This window comes from Schistosoma haematobium, chromosome 2 (assembly GCF_000699445.3).
Source record: "Schistosoma haematobium chromosome 2, whole genome shotgun sequence".
Lineage (NCBI taxonomy): Eukaryota > Metazoa > Platyhelminthes > Trematoda > Strigeidida > Schistosomatidae > Schistosoma > Schistosoma haematobium.
The window spans coordinates 29850668-29875010 of NC_067197.1; the positions used below are offsets into that span (position 1 = coordinate 29850668).

General features: G+C 36.4%; 1 protein-coding gene across 1 annotated transcript; it reads left to right on the plus strand.

Moving 5' to 3' along the window:
• Positions 1 to 22097: 22097 nt before the first annotated feature.
• MS3_00000284 (uncharacterized protein) lies at positions 22098 to 23800 on the plus strand. Its single transcript, XM_051208112.1, has 2 exons — positions 22098 to 23710; positions 23748 to 23800. The coding sequence occupies exon 1, from the start codon at positions 22145 to 22147 to the stop codon at positions 23123 to 23125; it is 981 nt and encodes a 326-aa protein (XP_051068065.1). The 5' UTR covers positions 22098 to 22144; the 3' UTR covers positions 23126 to 23710; positions 23748 to 23800.
• The last annotated feature ends 543 nt before the right edge of the window (positions 23801 to 24343 follow it).

A 24343-nucleotide genomic window follows, 5' to 3' on the forward strand; every position in this document is an offset into this window, starting at 1 on the left:
TTTTCGACTTATACAGAAGCTCGCCTATGGTGGAAACTCGGTTCAATCTAAATGTTCTCGAGTCACTGCCTGGTTGAAAATTGAATGCTACCACCAAATACGAATACTGAAGCAGTTTTTCTGAAACCACGTGCACCATTCAAACTTGCTATCTTCAACGTTCGCATACTTATGCAGGTCGGACAACAGATAGGGCTGGCTATGTCTTTGAAAAGTCTTAATATCGATGTCTGCTGCCTATCCGAGACCCGTATTCAAGACTCTGGCGAAGTACTACAAATTCGCTCTCCATCTATTGCTTCAAAGAGCTTGTTTTACGTACGTTTATCCGGGAACTCTGTGGCATCTTCGTCTGATCTTGCTGGCGTTAGTGTCACACGAAGTGCTGGAGCTGAGGCAGCACTAATCGATTTGATCCCCATTAACAGTCGGTTATATGCTGTTAGATTAGAAAGTTCCATCAGAGTGAAAAGAGATCGGAGTGAGAAACGATATCTTTTCGTCATCTCAGCCTATGCCCCGACAGGTTGCAGCCCGGATGCAATCAAGGATGAGTTTTGCCACCAGTTATCTGTTCTTCTCCAGAAAATGCGTTCGACAGATATTGTAGTACTAGCCGGAGACTTGAATGCTCAGGTCGGGCGTCTAGACACAGAAGAGAGTCGTTTAGGTGGCCGATGGGGACTTGTTAGTCGCAGGACAGATAACGGGGACCGTCTACTACAACTGTGCACAGACCACAACCTGTTTCTGGCTAGCAGTAACTTCAGGCACAGTCATCGCCGATGTGCCACCTGGCGTCCTCCCTCTGCATCCCAAGCCTGGACTCAGATTGATCACATCGCGATCAGCTACCGCTGGCGTGGTTGTGTACAAGACTGCCGCTCCTTTTGGAGTACCTATCTGGACTCTGACCATGCCCTGGTCTGCGCCAATTTTACCTTACTTTTCAGTGGCCAACGAAGTGACCGCCATCAACGGATTGATATTAGCAAGTTGGTTGCAACTTCTGTTGCAAGTAAGTATCGAATCGAGCTAGCTTCTAGGCTAGCTACCATTCCACCGAAAAGTATAGATGAGCATTGGTTGCAACTGCATGACGCCATGAAAATGACGAGTAAATTCACTTACAACTCATCGAAGCCTGTCGGTCTACGCCGGGTGACCGTGAGTTTGGCCACAAGCAAAGGCTGTTACGTAATGCAATTGGGCAAAGCTTGCGTAAGGACCGAGAAGCCTGGTGGTCGGAGCGTGCTAATGAGCTGGAAGTGGCAGCTGCATCTGGTAACTCCCGGAAGCTCTTCCAACTCATGCGGGCCACTGGCAGCAAGAAGTCTGGTGTGAGCGAGACAATCTGCGAGGACGACGGGATGCCAATCACCAACACCCATCGACGTCTTGGACGATGGGCAGAATTCTTCGAAGGGCAGTTCAGCTGGCCTGCTGCTCCGGCAACATCGGTCAGACTGTCCTGCCCTCCATGACCGTTGACGACTGATCCACCAAATGAGGTGGAAGTCCGCAAGGAACTCCGACTCTTGAAATGAATCGATAGTTGTCCCTATCTTTAAAAAGGGTTTTACGTCGTTCCTGTAACAACTATCGGGAGATAAGTCTACTTCTGATTGCGTCGAAGCTATTGACTTCTGTCAAAAATTTGAAGGTTGTTCGAACCCCGAGAAAGATTGACTCGCGAGGATCAGGCTGGTTTTCGTTCTGGTCGAGGATGTATTGATCATATCTTCACCCTTCGCCAAATGTTAGAACACCGCCATACTTATCACAGGCCAACAATCGTAGTGTTTCTTGACATCAGGGCTGCCTTCGATTCGTTGGACAGGACTGTTCTCTGGGACTGTCTATTGAAGAAGAGTGTGCCTGAGAAGTTTATTAACATCCTAAAAGCCCTATATACAAACACCTCAGGCAGAGTGAGGGCATACAACCACCTCTCTCCATTGTTCCATTCGAGCAGTGGGGTTAGGCAGGGTTGCCCAATCTCAGCATTCCTCTTCAACTTTGCCATCGATGACATTCTGGAAACAGCTCTGATGGATGTAAGTAATGGTGGTGTGGATCTGTTGCTTGGAGAAAAACTTTTCGACCTTTAGTATGAGGATGATATTGTCTTACTGTGCGATAATGCCCGAGGCATGCAATCCGCACTTAATCAGTTGACAATCAGTGTCCGTAGGTATAGTATGTGTATGAAGCAATTTCCTACAGGTGTAACTAAGCTATTATCTAGACCATCGAACAGAGAGTCTTGGTTTAGCCAAAGTCAGAACAAGTAAGCTATTTGGCTTGATAAAATTTATCTGTTTCTAAAACATAAATTAACACCATTAGTATACAAAATAAACAATACAGTCTATCAACAAAGGGAAAAACAGAGACATAAATAACATACCGAACAGTAGCTAGAGGATAGGGAAAATGAGTCAACAAGGCAAATATTGTTTTATAATGAACATAAAATTGTGATTGTTGAATAAACAAGATTTAGTCATACAAGGTCAAAGAAAGTTAATGTGGTGGTGGGCGTCTCACTTTATCATTGGTGAGTTCGTTTACTGATCACACCTTGCAGTATGTGCTTCGCACCTTCGAAGTGCAAAGTACTTCTCCAAGACTGGCAGGATCCTAATCATGTACTCACCCTGGATGGTGAACAGATAGACGTAGTCGAGAAGTTCGTGTATCTGGGTAGCTGCATAAGTGCTGGTGGGGGTGTGAGTGATGAGATCAATGCACGTATAGTGAAAGCCAGAGCGGCTTATGCCAACCTAGGCCATCTATGGCGCCTTCGTGATGTTAGTCTGGCTGTAAAAGGTCGGATCTACAACGCGTCGGTGAGAGCAGTTTTGCTCTATGCTTGTGAAACCTGGCCTCTCCGAGTTGAGGATGTTAGACGACTCTTTGTGTTCGATCATCGCTGTCTCCGAAGGATTGCTGACATCCAGTGGCAAAACCATGTCAGTAATGCAGAGGTTCGCCATCGTGTGTTTGGGCGCAGAGACGATAATTCAATTGGTGTCACGATCTTGAAACATCGACTGCGATGGCTTGGACATGTTTTACGAATGTCGTCCCAGAGAATTCCACGTCGTGCATTATTTACCGACTCTGGGACTGATTGTAAGAAGCGGAGAGGTGGTCAGTGCATGACATGGTGTCGTGGTATGAAAGAAAGTTGCAAAGGACTGGCTTCTGCTGGTCCTTCACGACTCCCTGGTTGGGGTCCGAGAGATGGTGCTACACAGTGGCTAGAGACGTTATCAGATATGGCTCAGAATAGAAGCCAGTGGCGATCCTGCTGTAACCTTCTTTTACTTTCTGTATAAAAAGTGGTTGTATCTCCCTTAACTGAAAGAATTCTTCTTGTTGTACCTTTCCGTTTCCCCCATTATTATTATTATCACTATTATTATTATTATTATTATTATTATTATTATTATTACACTACCTAACGCTAATCTATGGTCGTGTTTGGTCTTTTTTTCTTATATACTCCTTACCTTTTTCTCTTCCCATTCTCATTGTTTTGTGTGGCGCATATATGTTTGGTGCCCCCTTGTACCAATATTTATGTGTTCGAATAAATAAATTAATTCAGGTAATACATTTAAGAGACTTTTAAATAATTCCTAATGAAGTTTAATTCAGATTGTGCGTGTCCTTCATTAATCAGGAATGGTTTATTTTTCATGCACTTTATGATTATTGGTACAAATTCCCTGTCTGACCACCACCCAAATAAACCGTACTTGCCAACCATAAGTTTGTTCTTATTGAAATTTCCGTCATTCATTTGCATCCATCACAACTTTATATTGGAATTTCAGGGTGGTCTACTGGCTGCTAATATTCCACCTCTATTCATAATTTGGCATTTGCAGGTGGAGAAAGGTAAACAACTTATCGCTAATTCATTTACACAACAAATTTGTTAATATTTTAAGTCATACCTCTGTATAACTTGAACGTGAATCCTTATTATAGTTACGGTGATTTTTTATTATAACTTTGATATATGTATTTTTGGTCTCGTTCACCTTATTATCAGTCGTTTTTGCCATTTTTCACCACAGCTTAATACATGCTGAAATCCACCGATTTAAACACAAACATCTAGCCAGTTCGCCGGACGAAATAATGTTAATTGCGGTTTTAGTAGTAATATTTCGACTTAAGTCTAATAATTGTCCGTACTTACCAATAAAACATTTACCTTTAAAGTTCTTCGGACGAATTTTTTAGTGACTAGTAAATGTTTAGAATCAAAGACAAGACCTTGTGTTTTCGATCAGATCGTGGATTTCTTGGTTTGACTAATGAAGTAGCAACAGGTAAGTTCTGATCAATTGGTTTCAGTTAACACTCATGGTTTGAGCCCGTAGGTCGCTAACTAGTAGATAAAGTTTTGCTTTACAGTGGAGCATTTACAGATTGTATAGCTATGATTTACATACTCTTACAAGTTTTTTCTCATTTATCCACAAACATTATACATCCTTTTTTCCTTTCAACAATGAAATAGAACAGCTCTTGTATAATATTGTGGAATGGAATTCTTGAAAAGTTAACTAATCCGAATAGTCTTTAGAATAAAATGACACTATTCATTTACATATACTCGTGAAACACAAACTTTGTCAGTTCGTTGCCAGAAAAAACCACTATTTTCTGTGGCTTGAAACTATGCTAAAATTGAAACTGCTTTCTTTCTTAAAATCCATATTCATCCTAATGAACTTTTTCTGCGTCTGACATCTAGAATTGTTTAATTCAATTTTCTCTGGAGTCCATACGAACCATTAAAAAATTATTTAGTATAAAGCTGGAAAAATTGATCTCTGCATAGAAATTGCTTGTTTTATGGGAAAGAAAACTAGTTTTACCCTTAAAATTTTTATGGTTGTATGTTTTGACTTATCAAGTACTCTATTCTTTAATGTGTATGTATGAGCATTTGTTTCAGTCACCTATACACTTCTTTATATTCCCTCATCTGACCTTAATGGACAGATGTGCTCTTGAACTGTGAAATTTCCCCATAGATATTTAGTCAACAGAAAGAAGATAATAAAACATTATGGTTTACGTATAAATTTTTTTCAGTCTTATTTACCATTATAATTAGGTCAAAACTAGTGTGTGTGGAAAAAGTGGAGGCGAGAAAATTGAAAAAAATTCACAAACTAGAACGTTAAAAATGACCTCTTGTATGTGTATTTATGTATCAGATATATCGTATGTTTATATTGATGTAAGTATATATGTTTAGGTATGTTGATATTTATTTGTAATATCCATCCCACCATTTACAAATAACATAAAGGATGAAACATACAGAAGATCATACTAAAAGTATATTACAAGAGGAACGCACCCATTTCTTCTTTACACTCGTCATCAATACCAGACTACCAGCTCACAAAATGGGATAAGGTTTTTGCGTCTTAGTGAAATTATATTTTCCGGAAAATAATATTCCTGTTTAAATCTGTTAAAAGAACCAATTTTCTCACACCATATAATCAATAAATTCCATTTATTTCAATGGTAAACTTGGATTTTTTCATATTCTAGTCAAATTCTAGCATTCGTTAATTCAATTCCAAAATCGAGTGACCCGATAAGTGACACGTTTCAGGTACTACTCAGTCGTAAGTTACAGGTTGGTGCACTCGGTTATGAGGTATATTTATTGTGTAATAATTGATGATAACATTCAGCTGCTAAACCGTATTCGTTACAGAGTAATTTAAACATAATACTCAAGATTTGTGTTTAAAATGTTCTACGATTATCTTTTTACACTTAAGCACTATATAAGCGTTATAACCTTGTAATCTGTATTTCTTTTTTTAACTTTGTTCCGCTCTCCTATCGGTTATGTTGTCCTTGAATATTTAGTTATGATCTGATATACAAGGTCTGTTACATATTTTGTATATAAATATGCTATGTAACAAAGACGTCTTTCCTCAAGACCTTGTGAGGGCTCTTTACTCGAACACTACCAGTCGAGTCAGAGGTTATGGCGAAATGTCATCTGATTTTGCAACCTCAAGTGGTGTCCGGAAAGACCGTCCACTATCTCCATTTAACACCGTTGGATGCCGGCTCAGTGGCCTAGTTGGTTAAGCGCCTGGCGCGAGACTGATAGGTCCTGGGTTCGAATCCCGCTGGGTGCGGGGTCATGGATGCGCACTGCTGGGGGGTCCCGTGCTAGGACGAAACGGCCGTCCAGTGCTTCCAGGTTTCCCATGGTGGTCTAGCTTCAATTGACTCATGATTTCAACAAGTGAACTTTCTAAAAATCTCCACAAAACCCATTCCGATCTCCATCTTTGTTCAACTTCATCATAGACCTACTGCTGAAAATAACGTTATCATCGTCCGAATTTTCGGTAATTATTGTTTTGGGATTCACAGATGACACAGTCCTGTTTGGTGAAGATGCTGATAAAATTCAGAGTTGTTTGTTAGCACTGAACAATAATGTCGGGATGTTTGGGATGCGTTTCTTCCTCTGTAAATGCACATTGTTGCTTCAGGACTGGCCTGGACTAAGGATAGGAAGTGAAGTAGTCGAACCCGTCCATAACTTCAGTTATCTTGGAAGTCTTATCAGTTCTAATGAATTGGTGTCTGACGAAATCTCTACACGGATTCAAAAAGCTCGTTTGGTTTTTGCCAACTTACATCACCTATGGCGAAGGTGAGATATCCGTCTATCAATTAAGGAACGAGTATACTGCTCAGCGGTTCGTTCCGTTTTCCTTTACGGCTGCGAAATGTGGCCATTAAGGGTATACATTTCTACGAACTAGTTCTTTCTCCCTGTATAATGTCCTTATATAAAAATCTTTTTTTTTACTACCATAACAGTAACTGCTTCTATGATTTTAGTGATCGTCTTGTTGTGTTAATGAGGTATGGCAACTTGGACCGATGCATGTACATGCCTGGTTCTACGTTGCAGATGACTGACTAATGAACGACTCGAGACAGCGAAAAAAACTATCCTATAAAACAATATAGTTAAGGATGATTTTAGTTGGGAAAACGGTATATATAGAATAAAACTTAGATGGCTATGTCGGTATCTTAAACACCTCGTTCATACTACATAAACTTTACGTTCTTCATAGTAAATGTTTAAAACTGTTATTTCACCGAACTATTTTCAAGTTAGAAACAATTAAATGTACTTTAGAACAGGCACATAACATTTCATAATGATATATACAATGCAATAGTTCTGAAACATTTTAGACATTTGGTTCCCTTAATGAATTTGAACAAAGAACGAATAACATGTTTTAAAACAATTTAAAATATTGTTGACGTCAGTCAATAGTATTTTCTGGTAGTACTGACAGATGTTATAATAATACATGAAGTTGAAGCTACTAGTCACTAAACTAAAATGAAGAAGTGTGGTTTTGCCCTTATAACATAATAATTGACTGATAGGACTTCGATATGATTGAGATTACTGAGTTGACAATGTCACCCGTCAGGGCTAATCTTGAATTCTAATAAAAATCGATTTTTTAAATAGATAAATTAAAAAGTCGACAGACAGCACTAAATTAGTGCTTTCTATTCACAACATTCAACTAAAATAGTGATTATGATCCAATCATTGATTAACAAACAGATAGTCAAAAGTAAAACTGAAGGTCATTACGTAATAAGTACCACTTCGTCTCTGCCTCCCAAAACCTAATAATAAGAGACTTTCGAAACTTACAGATCCATTTTACATTTGCTTACGCCTGTTACCACTCGTGGAGGAGCATAGGTCGCTCATCAAGATTTTCCAGTGAACTCTGTCCTGAGCAATCCTTTTCAGTCATTTCTAGTTGCCATTCATCATTTTGATGTCTGCTTCCAATTGTCAACTCAGTGTATTCTTTGACCTTCCTTTTTTCCGTTCCCTTCAGGACTCCAAATTAGCTCTTGCCTCATGATTCAGTTTGATGAGTTCCTCAGTGTATATCCTATCCACCTTCATCGTCTTTTCCTAATTTCCTCTTCGTCTGGAAGCTGGTTCGTTCTCTCCCACATTAGGCAGTTGCTGATGGTATCCGGTCAACAGACCTTGAGTATCTTGCGTAGACAATTGTTGATAAATACTTGTACATTTTTGATGTTCGTATTAAAGATTGACAGTTGTTGTGAATTCCATATGTTGTTCAACTGTAGGAATGCTGTTTGGCTTTACCGATGCTTGCCTTAACATCTGTGTCAGATCCCCCTTGTTCATCAATGGTGATACGGAAGTTTCGAGCTCTTCCAGAGCTTCCCCATCAAATGCGATTGGGTTGTTCTCCTTGTTGTATTTGAGGATCTTTGTTTTTTCATTGTGTATGTTGAGGCCTACTGCTGTAGAGACTGCTGCTACACTGGCTGTTTTCACTTACATTTGATGGCACGTTTGGGATAGAAGAGTTAAGTCACCTGCGGAGTGACCCAGTAGGTTAAGCGCTCACACGCGAGACCGAAGGCCTTGGGTTCGAATCCTGAGGGCGGGACCGTGAATGCGCACTGCTGAAGAGTCCCTCAATAGGGCGAAACGGCCGTCCAGTGCTTTCAGGTTTTCAATGGTGGTCTAACATCAATCGGTTTATGATCTCAATCAAAAACTTAACAATCTCTCCAACCCCTAAACTGGTAATATTTTCTGTCTAGTTTGGGTCCTATGGATTTCACTTGTTCTGAGCACTGCTAAGTTGTATATTCTCATTTCCGTAGCTACTTGAATGGTTCTCCCGACCTCCCACATTTTCCGAACATTCCATGTACCTACATTAATTGCTGCTCTGGTTGTTAGAAGCTTCATCAGCCTCTGGGCTTCCAAAGAACCTCGGCTTTCACCATGAGAATTCATTATTCTTCTAGACGGAGATCCTTGAACTCTGAGGGCAGAGTTTCAATGGTTTGAATTGTTTATTCTGGTTAACGTGTTTTTTTTAGCAGCGTTGGTTTCTACGGGATGGGGTTGCTGACCCCTTGCCCAAGCCTCCTTTACCCGGTCTTGGAACCGGTAGTAACCCTAGCAGTGCTACAGGCAGAGTTCCATAGATTCATACTACTAATTTTATACTTTCCAATGTTTTGGTAAATTACTTAAACATCGAGCTGATATATTTTGTGACTTAACATACTTGTTTATACATTATTTTATATTTTTATGTTAAAATAGAAGATCCAAAGGACCCTTGGATAAGATTTTCAGGAATGATTCGGTTTGTACACTTACAAAATAAGTTAGTCAGTCAACTGGACAAAATAATAAGTAAACTCAGAAAATAGTATAGAATACGTTTGTATACGGTATTGTACCACACTTTTGTAAGCGCTAGTCGTTCTATTTTAGTGTACGGGAACTCTGGTGGGGAAAACTAATTTATTATTTAGTGCGAAATCACACAGTGGCTTGGTATAATGTGAACAGCATACATTAAATACATCATTTGCACGGCTTCCCTGCGTTGTCTTTTACATACTCCATTATTTATCTAATTATGTTGTTATTTTGACTGTTCTCCATCTTCCTTCCTGTTCTCTTCATTTCAGTCTTCTGCTGCCAGGCATTCCACTTTCTATTGGTGCTATATGCTACTTATATCTGTCAGCACGAGTAGTATACATCACGCTATTAGTCTACCTAGGCTGAAGTGCTTAAGGGTTCTACTACCCAGAGAATATAATTCGACTACTTTGAACACTAAGCCATCCTTTAATAAGTTTAAACAAACTGTCGAATTCATTTAGTTCATAACAAAATCTTTACTGTTATATACTGGATAAATGAAATAATACAATTAATTATGAAGAAAAATATCTGTTATATTGATCAACAATATTCAATATCTATTCGCAGTCCCTTAACTCACTACTACTCTTACAAAGAGTGTATTTGCTCAAACTCAACATGAAAATGTATATCAATTATTCAAGTCTCTTTCATTGTTTAACTGCTTTTCATAAAGAAAATTACCATTTCCAAACACTTTCTAAAAATGATTGACAATTATGGCTTTAGATCTACATTATCCAGATATTTTATTAAGTTGATTTTCTTTAATAGAAAGTATACCTTCATTTCCCAGGAAATAAATCGATTAGTTAATCAAATAATCTGCTGAGAAAAATATTACAGCTGTTAACTATAAAATGTAGAAATCATGAATGGGATCTCTTATTACTGACATGTACACATGTTAGAAAGTCCAGTTCTTAGTTTTCAAATTTCTCATATATATATATATAAGCAGCACCCACTTTTAAATTTAATCTCACTATCAGTTTTACTTAACAAGACATTGTTTTACTATCGTTACTACTGTTGTTCAATTTGAATAAAGTATACTTTACGTCCTTTGCATGGGTTGAGTTTCATGTTTTAGATTTTTTAATAATGAATTTTGGAGGTGAGTTGATACCACTTTCAATAACTGAAATGTAGATTCTAAACAGAGTAAAATATAGTCAAAGAATATGATCATAAACGTTTCCAACTATAGAATTGGGAAAATTCAAAGTCTTCCAGACGGCTATGAGTTTAATGGAACTAGCTTAATAAAAAGGTGACGCTAAAGTTTGAGTATCAAACACACCAATTACGTGGACATTAAAAAATGTTCTCTGGTTTGCAGCATGAGAATAATGCTGTTACATTCAAATGGTATTATCACAGTGATTTTTTCATTTGCCTCTTAATCTTTCCTTTGAAGAAATGATACAGAAGCACGTTAGAAACTAAACGTCAAATAGATCAATACATAGCTGTAGTCATAACAAACACGATACAAATTGGGTATCCTTCTATTTATCATTGTTTAGCTGAGCCTGTTGAAAAAACAAACGTGTAGACTTCTTGTTATTTACTTTATGAAGTAATTTATTTTTGGAAAAGCATTTCTACAACATGATATCTGGAACTTTTAACAAGTGCGATGAATCTTGTTGAGTGTAAAACTATTCATCACTGATGATGACGAAATATCATGATATGACTAAATTCAGTAACAAGTGTTATCGGAATGCACTTCATTCAGTTCAACATTAATGGACGTACTATAAAATCGCAAGATTCCGAGTTCGATTTTCTGAAGGATTCTTGGGTGAGGTGTTCCAAATTAGGCTAGAAAATCACTAGCGTTCTCCGTTTATCTGTGGTTTGTCAACTGATGTAGCTTGGTACTGGAAACGTTTTGCAGATCTTTTGACTTCCAATGTAGATTATATCAAATTTAAATTAAAAAAGAGAACCAGGACTAACAATAAGAAAGGTTTTGGTACTTTGTGACAATATATTAACTTGCAAGCTTAAATGGCTTTAAGTTTATACATCTTTTTCATCATAGTATAGTTATCAATAAATCGCTTCACTTCAAGACGTTCATCCATAAAACAACTGATCGATTACAAATATTAAATACACTTCGAAATTGCAAATCAAATGCTGCATGAAATAGTTAATTTTAGAAATATGTAAACATTCATACTGGATATTCACGCCATTATCCAATTGTGTTAACGTACAATAGCACAGTGTCGGTTGGACACATTAAAAAAATATTAATGGTCTAGCTATAATGTACTAAGTAGCAAGGATGATAATTTTAAATCTCATAGGAGTGCATAGGATTGTTAAACATCACTGCCAGAATATTCAAACAATCAACATCAACAACCATCTTATGATAAACCCAGGGTTCAAGTAAATGAGATGATAAGTTCTAAAAGTATTTATAAGAACAAACATTCTTTGTTATGAACTATCACGAATATTTTTATGCACCCTATTTATTCTTGTTTTATTTTATCTGGTCACATAAATACTGGTACAAGAGGGCACCAGATATATATGCGCCACACAAACCTCATTTGATTTGTGTGAGGGCTGTGATACTGCCCGGGTGCAAAAACCGAAGCAGGTGGTTTTCCTAGAGGACCACACGCGGGGCCATTGACCTATAGGTCTAATCCACTAGGGAGTGGAGCAATGTAAGGAGATGCAGTTCGATGATAGCAGGTGACCAACGATTGGCTCATACGCCATTTGTTCCTTCAGGATACTGGAGCACATGTGCACCATTAGTTTGGAATCAGGGTTTTCCAACTCCACTAGGTGGACTCTCTATGTCCACCAACCCGGTTAAAGCGCCGAACATTTGCTTTTCGTCCTCTCAATTCCGTAAACAACACCCTCGTCACGAGAAGGCAGTGAGTAGGACTTCCCTGGCAGAGGCTATATACGCGTGGCCACATGAGAGCGTTTCGAGAGGGAGAGCGGACTCTCCTCACGCTCGGCCGTACCAGATCATTTGGGGGCCTATGCACCCGAGGTATAGATTAATCAAAATTGATGTGCTAACGTTTAATTTTGTTTATAACCTACTCAGTCATCTTACCATAAAAATAACCCTAAAGTATTAATATGTCTTTCAGCCACTTCTAATCATTCCAAATAATCATTCTAAAGTCTTTTACATTTAAATACAACTTACAGAACATTAGAATTCAGATATATACAGTTGCAAAGTCAGTTGAAGATATTAACTGTATTTCATCAAAATATTAAATCAAATTACCTTATGTGCAATTTTAAAATCCAAATGATCAATCAAGTGGTTTGATCAATGACGTACAGAGTTTATCATCAATAACTTAGTTATTCGTTAATTTATTTTTGTTAAAAACGTTTTCCAATTGAAAAATGAATTCATCTTTTCGTATATTGAACATATCAAACTTTCAATGGTCGAGATTATGAGTCTATTAAAGCTAGACCAACATGGAAAATCTGGAAGCACTGGAAGGCTGTTTCGTCCAATTGTGGGACTCCTCAGCAGTGCGTATCTACGATCCCGCCTCGTGAGATTCGAAGTGAAAAGTAGTGATCAGTGGAGTTCAACCAGGTCTGTTGTGAGATGGTAAATCACTGATGACAATGGTGGATGTGTCGCTCATTTCCATGGATTAGTTGAAGTTAGACATTAACACCGTTGGATGTCGGCTCAGTGGTCTAGTGGTTAAGCGCTCGCGCACGAAACTGATAGGTCATGGGTTCGAATCTCGCAAGGCGGGATGGTGGATGCCCACTGCTGAGGATCCTCACGATTGGACAAACCAGCTGTCTAGTGCTTCCAGGTTTTCTATGATGGTCTAGCTTCAAATGACTCATGATCTCAACCATTGAAATTACTATAATATCCACAAAACCCCTTCTGATATATCAAACTTTGTTGAAAAATAATTTTAGATAACGTTTTTGCTACTAGATGGTTTAAAATCTAAAATAATTCGATCTTTATTTCAGCCTGAAAATCTTTTCTTCCGTTAAAATAAAATTAACCTGTATCAAATGGGGATTAGTAATTTAACTAAGTAAACATTTCAGTAGGACAAATTCCAATACATACAAAAATTGAGTATATGTAAATATTTTAACAAACATGGATTTATCAATGAACTAATTCAATTAACATATTTTTGAATGATTGAATAAACCTTTTACCATTATTGTGCCCTACACATAATCTAGGTCGATTTAATTATGTCCAAAGTAATGAATAGATCCACCTATATATATATATATATATATATATATATATATATATATGATACGTCTTTCGTCAACCCTGTCATTCATATAGGATTAACCTTATTCGTTTCAGTAGTATACATCAAAATAATAATTCAGAAAGTATGAAGATAACTACATGGGATAAATTAGTTTTATCACTATTCTTTTTATATAGGTTTTTGTTTTCGATCTTGAATATAATCAAATTCATTTCTTAGAAATTTCCAAGGTTAATTTTTTTCAAAAAAATTCCGCTTGCTCGATTTTTTTTCTTTCCATTATTTTTCTCTTTGATTTTTAAGGTCAATAAATGATTTATTTTATTCAGTCAACAAGTGAAGTGTGAAAATTTAATTATTACAGTAGAATTATGATCGTTTTTACTGGCATTGATAGTTTCGTGTGATTATTATTATTATTATCAATGTTAGTATTATTATCAATACTATTCTTAGTACTGTTTGTCTGTGTTTATTTGTTAAGATATGTCACTGATCATTTCAGTGAAATAAATCAATAAATAATTCTTTAGAACTATTAATATTTCTTAAATTCACTTGATGTTGTTTTAACTTGTATCTTCACATTGTTATTTAGGATTGCAACTGATCAGTTTGTTGTTGGCATATGTGCATCCTGTATGGATTGCCTCGATATAGCCTTAAGTCACAAGTTTTTTAAGCAAAGATGGATAGTGGCTAGCAGTGGAATCTAGGACTTGTCAGCTGGATTTATATGCATCTCAGATTTGATGTTCACTTCGGGACTTGAACTTAGTACCGTTTATTTTAAATGTTGTTTACTGTAATGATTAATGGAGATTTATTGTTTATTTATAGTTATAATAGTAGTAGTCGTTTTATTAAAATAATATCAATTAAATTAAGTAATACTTAAAAGAAATTACAAGTTTCATAACAGAATTTTTTAGCAACTGGAAAATTATAAAATAACTGTTATAAGTAAAATAAAACGACCGTCTCAGTTTTCTCATTGGTGTTTACCAACAGAGAGATCTGTGAACTAGTTTATAGTAGATATCAATCTTAAGAGATTCGATATTATTATTCTATGTTTTTTTCCTCAATGACTGAAACATTTTTCAATAACCTTTACCTATTTAGTGATAATTTTTTTTCAAATTCTTTGATATTAGAAACGTAGTCACACATCGGAATCAAAATCAACTATGCACATAATACATTAACAAAGCACTTATACTGTAAAGTAAGAAAATCGTCATTTTACAGTGAGTTATTGAAGTGCTTCATAAATTTTCGTCTTTTATGAAGTTAACTAGTCACAATCAAGTTGGAACAACATGATAGTTACTAAACTTAGTATGAATGTTTCCAAGTTATCGAATTGTGTATGGAGATTATATTATCTTACTCAGGTTTTCTTATGATTAGAACCACTTAGATTTTTCAAAATCATAAAACATAAATAACACTTTACAAATGACAAACAAGATGTTAATATTAAAAATTTCAAAATTAAAAAAATTAACTGATTTTTAATAAATAACGCTTATATGAGTAGTATAATATGATACCAAGTAAAGAAAAGTTCTTTAAAGTTTAATTAATCGTTACTGAAACAAAAGCTAACTTCCGTATAGATTGAAAACATTTCAGTAATGTGATCATTTTTGATAAAGTTCATTTATGATACATGTGTAACAGAAACCCATATTTAGGTGGTGGTTGGAGGTAGTCAACAGGAAACCCTGGACCCGGGTTTCATGCGACTTGGCACTCGTCAGCAAAGTGTACCTGTAATCTTGAGGGAACTGGTGCTCCCTGATGGGTTCGATCTCGTGTCACCCAGCTTCACAGTCAGAGACGTTACCACTGAGCTATCCGAGCACCGGTTCCCCCAAGATTACAGGTACACCTTGCTGACGAGTGCCAAGTAGCACGAACCCGGGTCCAGGGTTTCCTGTCGACTACCTCCAACCACCATATAATCTCACAATAGTGCACACAGTGTCGAGTCACCTAGACTGGTGGCCACGTTGCAACATGATCGATAGCATTCGATCTACACTAATAAGGACTAGACAAGCATGGCATTGATCACCACCCAGTGATCAATCAACTATGAGAAACCGATATTAGAAAATTGTTGATTCTTATTTTCAAGAAGTGGCTCAATTTACAACTGTCGATAAGTAAATTCATAGCTTTCTATGTTTGATTCTATATTGATCTATTGGTAATGCTAATGAGTATTATGTTTTGTAATCGTTCTCTAGATAATTTTATGCTGACTAAAATCAGTCTTCATAGATCACATAATTAAATTCACTATGTATAACGTAGAATTAAAAGCCTCTATTTTCTATTCAGTTCCACTTGAATTAAATATTTATCAATTTGTGTAAAGTAGCCACATAATTTTTATCCTTCCCCCTCATCATAAACAAATACGTTTGTGCAACTTATCATCAGCAACGATATTTTTGTTTATTGAAACTGTATATGAAATATTGTCAACACATTTTAATCAAACCATATTTTAAAACTAATCAATTTACCTTTCATAGCATCCATAACAACATATAATAATTCACATTTTATAATAATATACAATTAATCACTAACTGAATACTTTTAAAACTAAGAACTTCGTCTTCATTTACATTGTCTTCTTTAGAAAAAAATATTATAATACCTGAAAAGAAAAATAAATCGACAATGATAGAATTATTAATTCTTTATTGAAAATAGAACTAACTACTTTTTTTTAAATTTTTCTTATCAAAAAGTCAAAATGTAGAAAAATTTAAAAAAACTAATCTTCTACTGTTTTAATATTTTTAAAATTATTGAATTTTAATAAAATAAAAAAATGGTTGTTTGTTTGTTTGTTTTTGATTACACAAGGGAACGCATGACGTAAATTCAATAACAAAGAAACTAAGAAAAACTGTGAATTTTAGAATAGAAACAAAGAGAAAAATACATTGTGATATATGCATAAATTGTCAATGGAATTTTTGTAAAATACAATAACAAACAATTTTGTTTTTAAAAAAATGGGGTGGGGCGGGTGGAGAATGAATTTGATTTCTTTTTTAACTCCTTGCAAAAAAAAAAAATAAAAATAAATTTACGCCAAAATGCACATTACATTAAGCATGAATATAATATTGAAACTCATGAAAAATATCCATATTATTTAATTATTGTTTGAATTCCTTATGAAATCTAAAGAATTTCGATGAATTAGAATGAGATTTTATTTTCTAATGAAGAAATTCGATGGTCACTAAAAAATGTCATTGTCTATTTTATTATAATATTTCAAATCTATCAAGTTGGGCAAATTCTTATCAACGGATTCCTACATTTATTCGGTGTATTATATTGTAAATGATTGTTAATTTAAGCTTGAATACTCTAATGTCAAACAAAGTTAACATTAATGCATTTTAATTTAAAATAAATTTGATTTGTATTTAGAAAAAAAACAACGTTGAGTAATCTTGTTGTTATGTGGGGTGTAAATCATCTTTACTATAAAACACTTTTTATTACCCTATACAACTTGGTATAGAACACAATTTGTTGTTATTGTTTGTTTGTTTTTGTATAAAATACTCAAGAGAATTTTCTATGTAATATTTATAGACGTGAAGTTAAAAAAAAGAGTTAAAAACAGTGTTATTAATTATAAAGAAATTAATTACAAAAATAGTTGTATTATTAGTTTTTTATTGTTTAATTCAAAATTTTTACCATGGAGACTAAATATTCAAAAAAAAATTCTTTTTTATAGTTTAAATTACAAACTAATCTTAACTAGTCCGTCATTAAAAACCTGGAAGGACTGTATTACCATTTTGTTTCAGCTTGGAAATCCTTATTAGTGGATAACTGTAACTTTGCATCGGACAATCAAAGCTAGGACCTTAATATTCACACTTAATCACCAAACCACTGACTTGGTGTCTAGTTGTGTACATGTTGAACATTGAGTTATGTAAATTCTACAATTTCGAAAAATCTCCTTATAGTATAAAAGTGTTTATTTGTATTATTGTCAAAATTTAAGTGTAAAAGTATTTTTTTATATATTTATATTATGGTAAATGATTTATAGTTACCACTTATATTGAAGGTAGTTAACATAGGAATGTATTCCAATCAGATATTCATTGAAAGTTATACATTAGTAAATAGCAGTTTTATTAAAATTATGAACTAAACATTACTCAAATAAATGGATGAGAAACGAAACTTGATAAATAGTGGTTCTAATTACTTGTTTATTCAGCATAATTCAGTCACTACTAAATAATAAGATATAAATAAATTAATATATTCGTAATATCTTAATGAGTAGAAAATTTATTGACAACAATTTACCCACTGTTCAATTTATTTGAAATTATGAAGTCAAACCTTGTAAATGATACCTACAAATGAAGAGATATGCTTAATTGTTACTACTATGTTTCTTTTTAGTAAATCTTTATTGTGAAGTGTCTAGTGAACAAAATCAACTTGATAAAATATTAGTCAATCATTCATTTTACAGGTTCATGGAATTTATTCACAAAAATTATCTGCTGACCTGTTGATATAAATAATTCAACTTGATGATTTAAACGATGCACAGTTTATTTGTCATTTTTAAAATTTCAGTCACCGTTATTTTAATTATTTATTTGTATTATTGATGACATTCATATCATTAGCTTATACTACCTAACGAGAAAACTATAAAGCTTAACCATGTTTAGTTTTTGGGAATATGGGGACCCAACATTATTTCGTGGCGGAGGATGAAGTCATAAAATTGAAAGACGGATCTCAACATAGAGTCTTCAAAAAAAGAAGGGGAGGTGATATGATGGAAAGAAAAGTCAATTTTCGATTGATTTATTCATTATGAGTTTTGTACAAGATTACTTCCGTTTTGATTCAATACAATCATTATTCAATGTAGTATTTTTCTCGTATGATATTTTATTCTGTATAATATGCGATATTCTTGTATTCCATTGATATGAACTACGCTCAGTCTGTGATGTGTTATAACTTTAAATATTTTTCATATATGTGATTTCATCCTAATTATCAATCAAAATGGGTGTACAATCAATATATAAATGAATGTATTTTCTACTAGAGTTGCCGTCGTCGTGTTCGTGTTTTGGGGTTTATGAATCATTACTTATACCAGTCTTTGTGTTCTTACTTTCGCATCGTGGGAATCGCAGAGGTTCCTCGTTCCGAGTATAAGTGATAAGCGTTTCCGACATAACAATCAGCAACAACCAGATACAAAAAGTAGCATTAAAAGAACCAAGACAATAACCATTCAAACGACAAATTATAACATTTTCCTTACTAAATATCATGTTAGAAACAATTCGTTTTAGTAATAAATTTTTATAAATTTATTGAACGTATATATGGGATTTGTTTTGTTAAGAACGATTATTTACACTTCGTTATTAGTTTCTTATATATATATATATATATATATATATATATATATATATTGATGATGATGATGAATAGGATAGCACCATCAATTGATGGTATCGCTAACAGTATCTCCGAGTTTCATTACGATCCAGAATCCAATGTCACGTTTGATATGTGGTTTCGACGTTACGAAGACTTATTCAAATTCGACTTTGCTAATCAGGATGATGCTTGGAAGGTCCGCTTGCTGCTTCGAAAGTTGGGTCCTAATGAACTAGACAGGTATTGCAACCTAATTCTGCCTCTAAACCCACGCGATCGCTCATTCTCGGACACTGTCCAGTCATTGAGCCAACAATTCGGAGACAACTCCTCACTATTCAATGCGCGTTATCGATGTCTGAAGCTCACTATGAACGAAGATGCTGATTTTCTCACACATGTGGGTATCGTTAACCGAGAATGTGAACGCTTCCGGTTGAAGTCGCTTACAGAAGACCAATTTAAAGCACTCATTCTCATCTGCAGCCTTCAATCACAGAAGTTCAGTGACATTAGAACACGTTTGCTAAGTCGATTGGACCAAGACCCAAAACTAACTCTTAATGATATTGCAAACGAATATCAACGCCTAATCAATCTACAGCGTGATACTACAATGGTCCAGCGTGGTGGTACAGATCGTACCGAAGTTCATGTAGTCCAACAACCACGCGACTCGCATAAATATGCCCCAGCGACATCTAGTTCAAGTCAAAAGACAAAAACAAATCCTCCTGCCCCATGCTGGCACTGCGGTGCATGGCATTTTGTTCGATACTGTCCATATAAGCAACATCGGTGCAGGAAATGTAACACAGTGGGTCATAAAGATGGTTTTTGTCGAAAAAAGAAGCCAAGCAACTCTAAAGGTACCAAAAAGCCTACGCCTAGATCCAACACGAATTCGTTGAGCCTAATAGCAAGCTGTGAGAACTCATGCCCAGTTGAGAGGAAATTTATTACCCTTAATATTAATGGGCACCCATTTAGATTGCAAATAGACACTGCATCTGATGTAACAATTCTCTCACGAAAATATTGGATCAGAATGGGAAGACCACGCATGGTTCCAACAACACAAAAACCTCGAACTGCATGCGGTAATTACCTACGTTTGTTGGGACAACTAGATTGTAAAGTGTCTTTTCACGATTCGACGTTTACCGGTGTATGTTACATCACACCAGCTGATCTTAATCTACTTGGGTTAGACTGGTTTGACTGGCTACATTTAGCTGACGTTCCTTTAAGCACCGTATGCCATCTGGTGAAACAACCTCATGAACCTGAAGCATATTCGAAAGAACTAATGACGGAGTTTTCAACCATTTTCCAACCTGTATTGGGTCAGTGCACTGCTATGAAAGCAACACTTCGGTTGAAACCTGGAGCTAAACCTGTCTTTCGTCCAAAAAGACCAGTGCCGTACGCAGCATTATCGAAAGTTGACGAAGAACTTAACCGCCTTCAACTACAGGGAGTTATTACACCTGTTTCTTATTCTGCCTGGGCAGCACCCATTGTGGTTATTAAGAAGGCTAATGGCACAATCCGAATATGCGCAGATTTTTCCACAGGTCTTAACGCAGCTCTCGAACAGCATCACTACCCACTGCCAGTCCCTGCAGATTTGTTCACGATGTTAAATGGTGGGAAGTTCTTTGCAAAGCTGGATCTCGCTGATGCTTATCTACAAGTGGAAGTGGCTGAAGATTCGAAAGAGTTACTTACCATAAATACTCATCGTGGCTTGTTTCAGTACAATCGCCTACCATTTGGTGTTAAAACAGCTCCATCTATTTTTCAGCAACTAATGGATACCATTCTATCGGGTATCCCGGGGGTCGCAACTTATCTCGATGATATCTTAATTGTTGCCACATCGTTAGAACAGCTTAGAGAACGCACGAAAGCTGTACTACAACGCATCAACGATAACGGATTCCGATTACGCCCAGAAAAATGCCAGTTTTTCTTGAAGTCAGTTAAATACTTGGGATTCATCTTTGATGCCGCAGGTCGCAGACCAGATCCTGAAAACATCCGAGCTATAAAACAGATGCCAACTCCCACTAATATCTCTGAGCTACGATCATTCCTGGGACTAATTAGCTACTATTCAGCTTTTGTTCCGTCGATGCATGACATACGCGCCCCGCTAACTCATCTTCTGAATAAGAGTACCAGCTGGAATTGGACAAAAGAATGTGAAGCTGCATTTTGCAAGCTGAAAACCATCATTAGCTCTGAACTATTATTGACGCACTACGATCCGTCCATGCCTATCATTGTCGCTGCAGACGCTTCAGCTTTTGGACTCGGTGCTGTCATTTCACATCAGTTTCCGGACGCAACAGAGAAAGCTATTATGCACGCATCTCGCACATTAACTTCATCAGAAAGAAAGTACAGTCAAATAGAAAAAGAGGCTCTGGCTCTTGTGTTTGCAGTACGCTGTTTCCACAAATTCTTGTACGGTCGAAGATTTACTCTTCTCACTGATCACAAGCCTCTTCTCACAATTTTCGGTTCGAAATCAGGTGTTGCAGCCCATTCTGCAAACCGTCTCCAACGATGGGCTTTGAAACTTCTGGGTTATGATTTTGACATTCAGTATCGGCGCACTCAACAGTTTGGTCAGACTGACGCCTTGTCACGACTTATCAGCGAACACCATACGGCCGGCGAAGATACAGTTATTGCCTCCCTGATGACAGAGGACTACGCGCAGTGCTACCTGACAACTGCTATTCGTGCTTTGCCAGTCTCAGCAGCTGAAATACAATCTGCATCCAAGAACGACTCCATCATAAAGAGAGCGATGAAATACGTCACTAATGGCTGGCCGCCGACTGGACTCGATGGTGACTTGAAACAGCTTTACCACCGTCGGGACTCATTATGCATCGTAAACGAATGCTTGATGTTTGGAGATAGAGTAGTGGTGCCCGAATCCCTAAGATCAAAGGTGCTAAAGCAATTCCACACTGGTCATCCTGGTATAAAACGAATGAAATCCATCGCCAGAAGCTATGCTTATTGGCCCCTCATGGACCAACATATCGTGGATTTAGTAAGCAAGTGCACACAATGTCAGCAAGCAGCTAAGTGTAACGCGAAAATACTACCAGTCCCATGGCCACAGCCTGAGTATCCCTGGTCCAAGATACATGTCGATTTCGCAGGCCCAATTAATGGAATCACCTATCTAGTCGTTGTTGACGCCTTTTCGAGATGGCCAGAAATTGTTCCCGTCATGCCACCAACGACAACCCAAACGATGCAACTGTTGACAGAGATGTTCTCTCGCAATGGGTTACCGGATATAATCGTTTCCGACAACGGTTCGCAATTCACCTCAAGCCAATTTCAGGAATTTTGCAAACGCCTATCCATCAAGCATTTCCGCTCTCCACCTTACCACCCACAGTCAAATGGACAAGCAGAAAGATTTGTGGATACATTCAAGAGAGCTCTAATGAAGTCGAAAGGGGAGGGGACGCCAGTAGAAACACTGCAGAATTTCTTGTTTGTTTACCGAACAACACCTAGTGATATGCTACCACAGCAGAAGTCCCCGGCAGAGATCCTGATGGGAAGGAAATTGAGGACGATCCACAGTCTCATGTGCCCAAGAACCACACCACCACCATCTCAGACCAAATCTCAGAAGCTTCCAGCGTACGAGGTTGGATGCCCTGTGTTCGCTCGAGACTACACAGCAAATCATGGTCCTTGGATCGAAGCACGTGTGGTTGGAAGACTAGGCCAAGTTATGTACAAGGTAAAGGTGGGAAGAGACACATGGACTAGACACCGAAATCAACTACGTAAGCGGATAGCCCCAGACCACCCATCAACAGGAGTAAATCTTCCCCTCGATATCTTGCTTGATACCTTCAACTTACCGGCAACCCTACCACAAGAAAAACCTCAACAACAAGCTGAAATACGTCCCAGACGATGGCCTATAAGAGAACGGCGAGCTACAGTCAAGATGCAGGTTGACCCCAGGAAAGCCCGCTATTAAAAAGGGGAGGAGTGTTGGGGACGATAGATCCCCAAACTCATATTTTAAATTTTATCTTACCGATCATCTTATCGATTAAATGTTAGATATTTTTATTGGGGTCAATTGATGAACTATCGATTAAATGCGCAAATAGGTCAATTAATGAACTCATTGATTAATGTTTAAAAATTTTCTATGACAATATCGATTGTAAATAATTGTATAAATACGCTTGACTTGTATGCTTGATCTGATCTGCCTGCCTGACTTGGTATCTGCTGTTGCTTGTAGAATACACTTTCTACGCCTTACCAAGACTTCTTGATCGAGTTAGCTGAGTCGAAGACAACGGACCAGAATAGTCTCTTGAGTCTCTGAATCCTGAGCCTTCGTTCCGTTCCGAATAAGTCGAATCAGTAGTATCCTCAAGGTTAACGAACCTAACACATATTGAGTCAAATAATTTTATGCTTCATTTAGACATTCACACGCATGCCAAACAGCTGTTTATTTCTCCCATAATCTCATTTCTGTCTAACTCCTTTTTATCAAAGTCATTGTGAAAATCCATATTCCATAGGTATCAAGATTATATACATACAGGTAAATTGAATACAAAATACTATATTAAAAAAAACAGATTACTATTATCATCTGCATCGTTCAATTATGAAGTTTTCATTGTTATCATCATTATCATCATCAACGGTTACTTCAAGTGATAATGAGCACTTTAAAATTATTGATAAAGTAACCATATCAGTTTGTTCTGATAAATGTGTTTATGACTGGTTGACTTTACAGATTTTGTTAAGTAAATGTATCTGCGAATTTTCAACAATCATTTTACTCAACTGAATTCATATCGTGCGATTTATTCATAGTTTTTATATGGAATGATAAACTTTATTAACCACAAATTGATCCAAAAACAATTGTCATAGAAATTAAATGGATTTTCTCATTGAGGAATTCTGACACGTGTATACTAGCAAATTATTGTTCGTGTCTGGAAAGACAAATAATTATATATGTCGTGTATTTGTCTTTAGAGTATAAGTCATTTCGAATTAAGATTAACGAATGAATTTTATATGTGCTTATCACATATAAAAACAGTCGTCTTAAGTGATCACTAATGAAAGTCCATTGTGAGATATTCTTCATTATGAGCCAACCTGTGATAATGAATTTCTAAAGATCCTTTGTGTAGCAGCTAGATATATTTCTAGAGGA

Excerpts from the sequence above, each read along its gene's own strand:
- MS3_00000284 (XM_051208112.1), top strand. The coding sequence starts at position 22,145 with ATGGACCAACATATCGTGGATTTAGTAAGCAAGTGCACACAATGTCAG.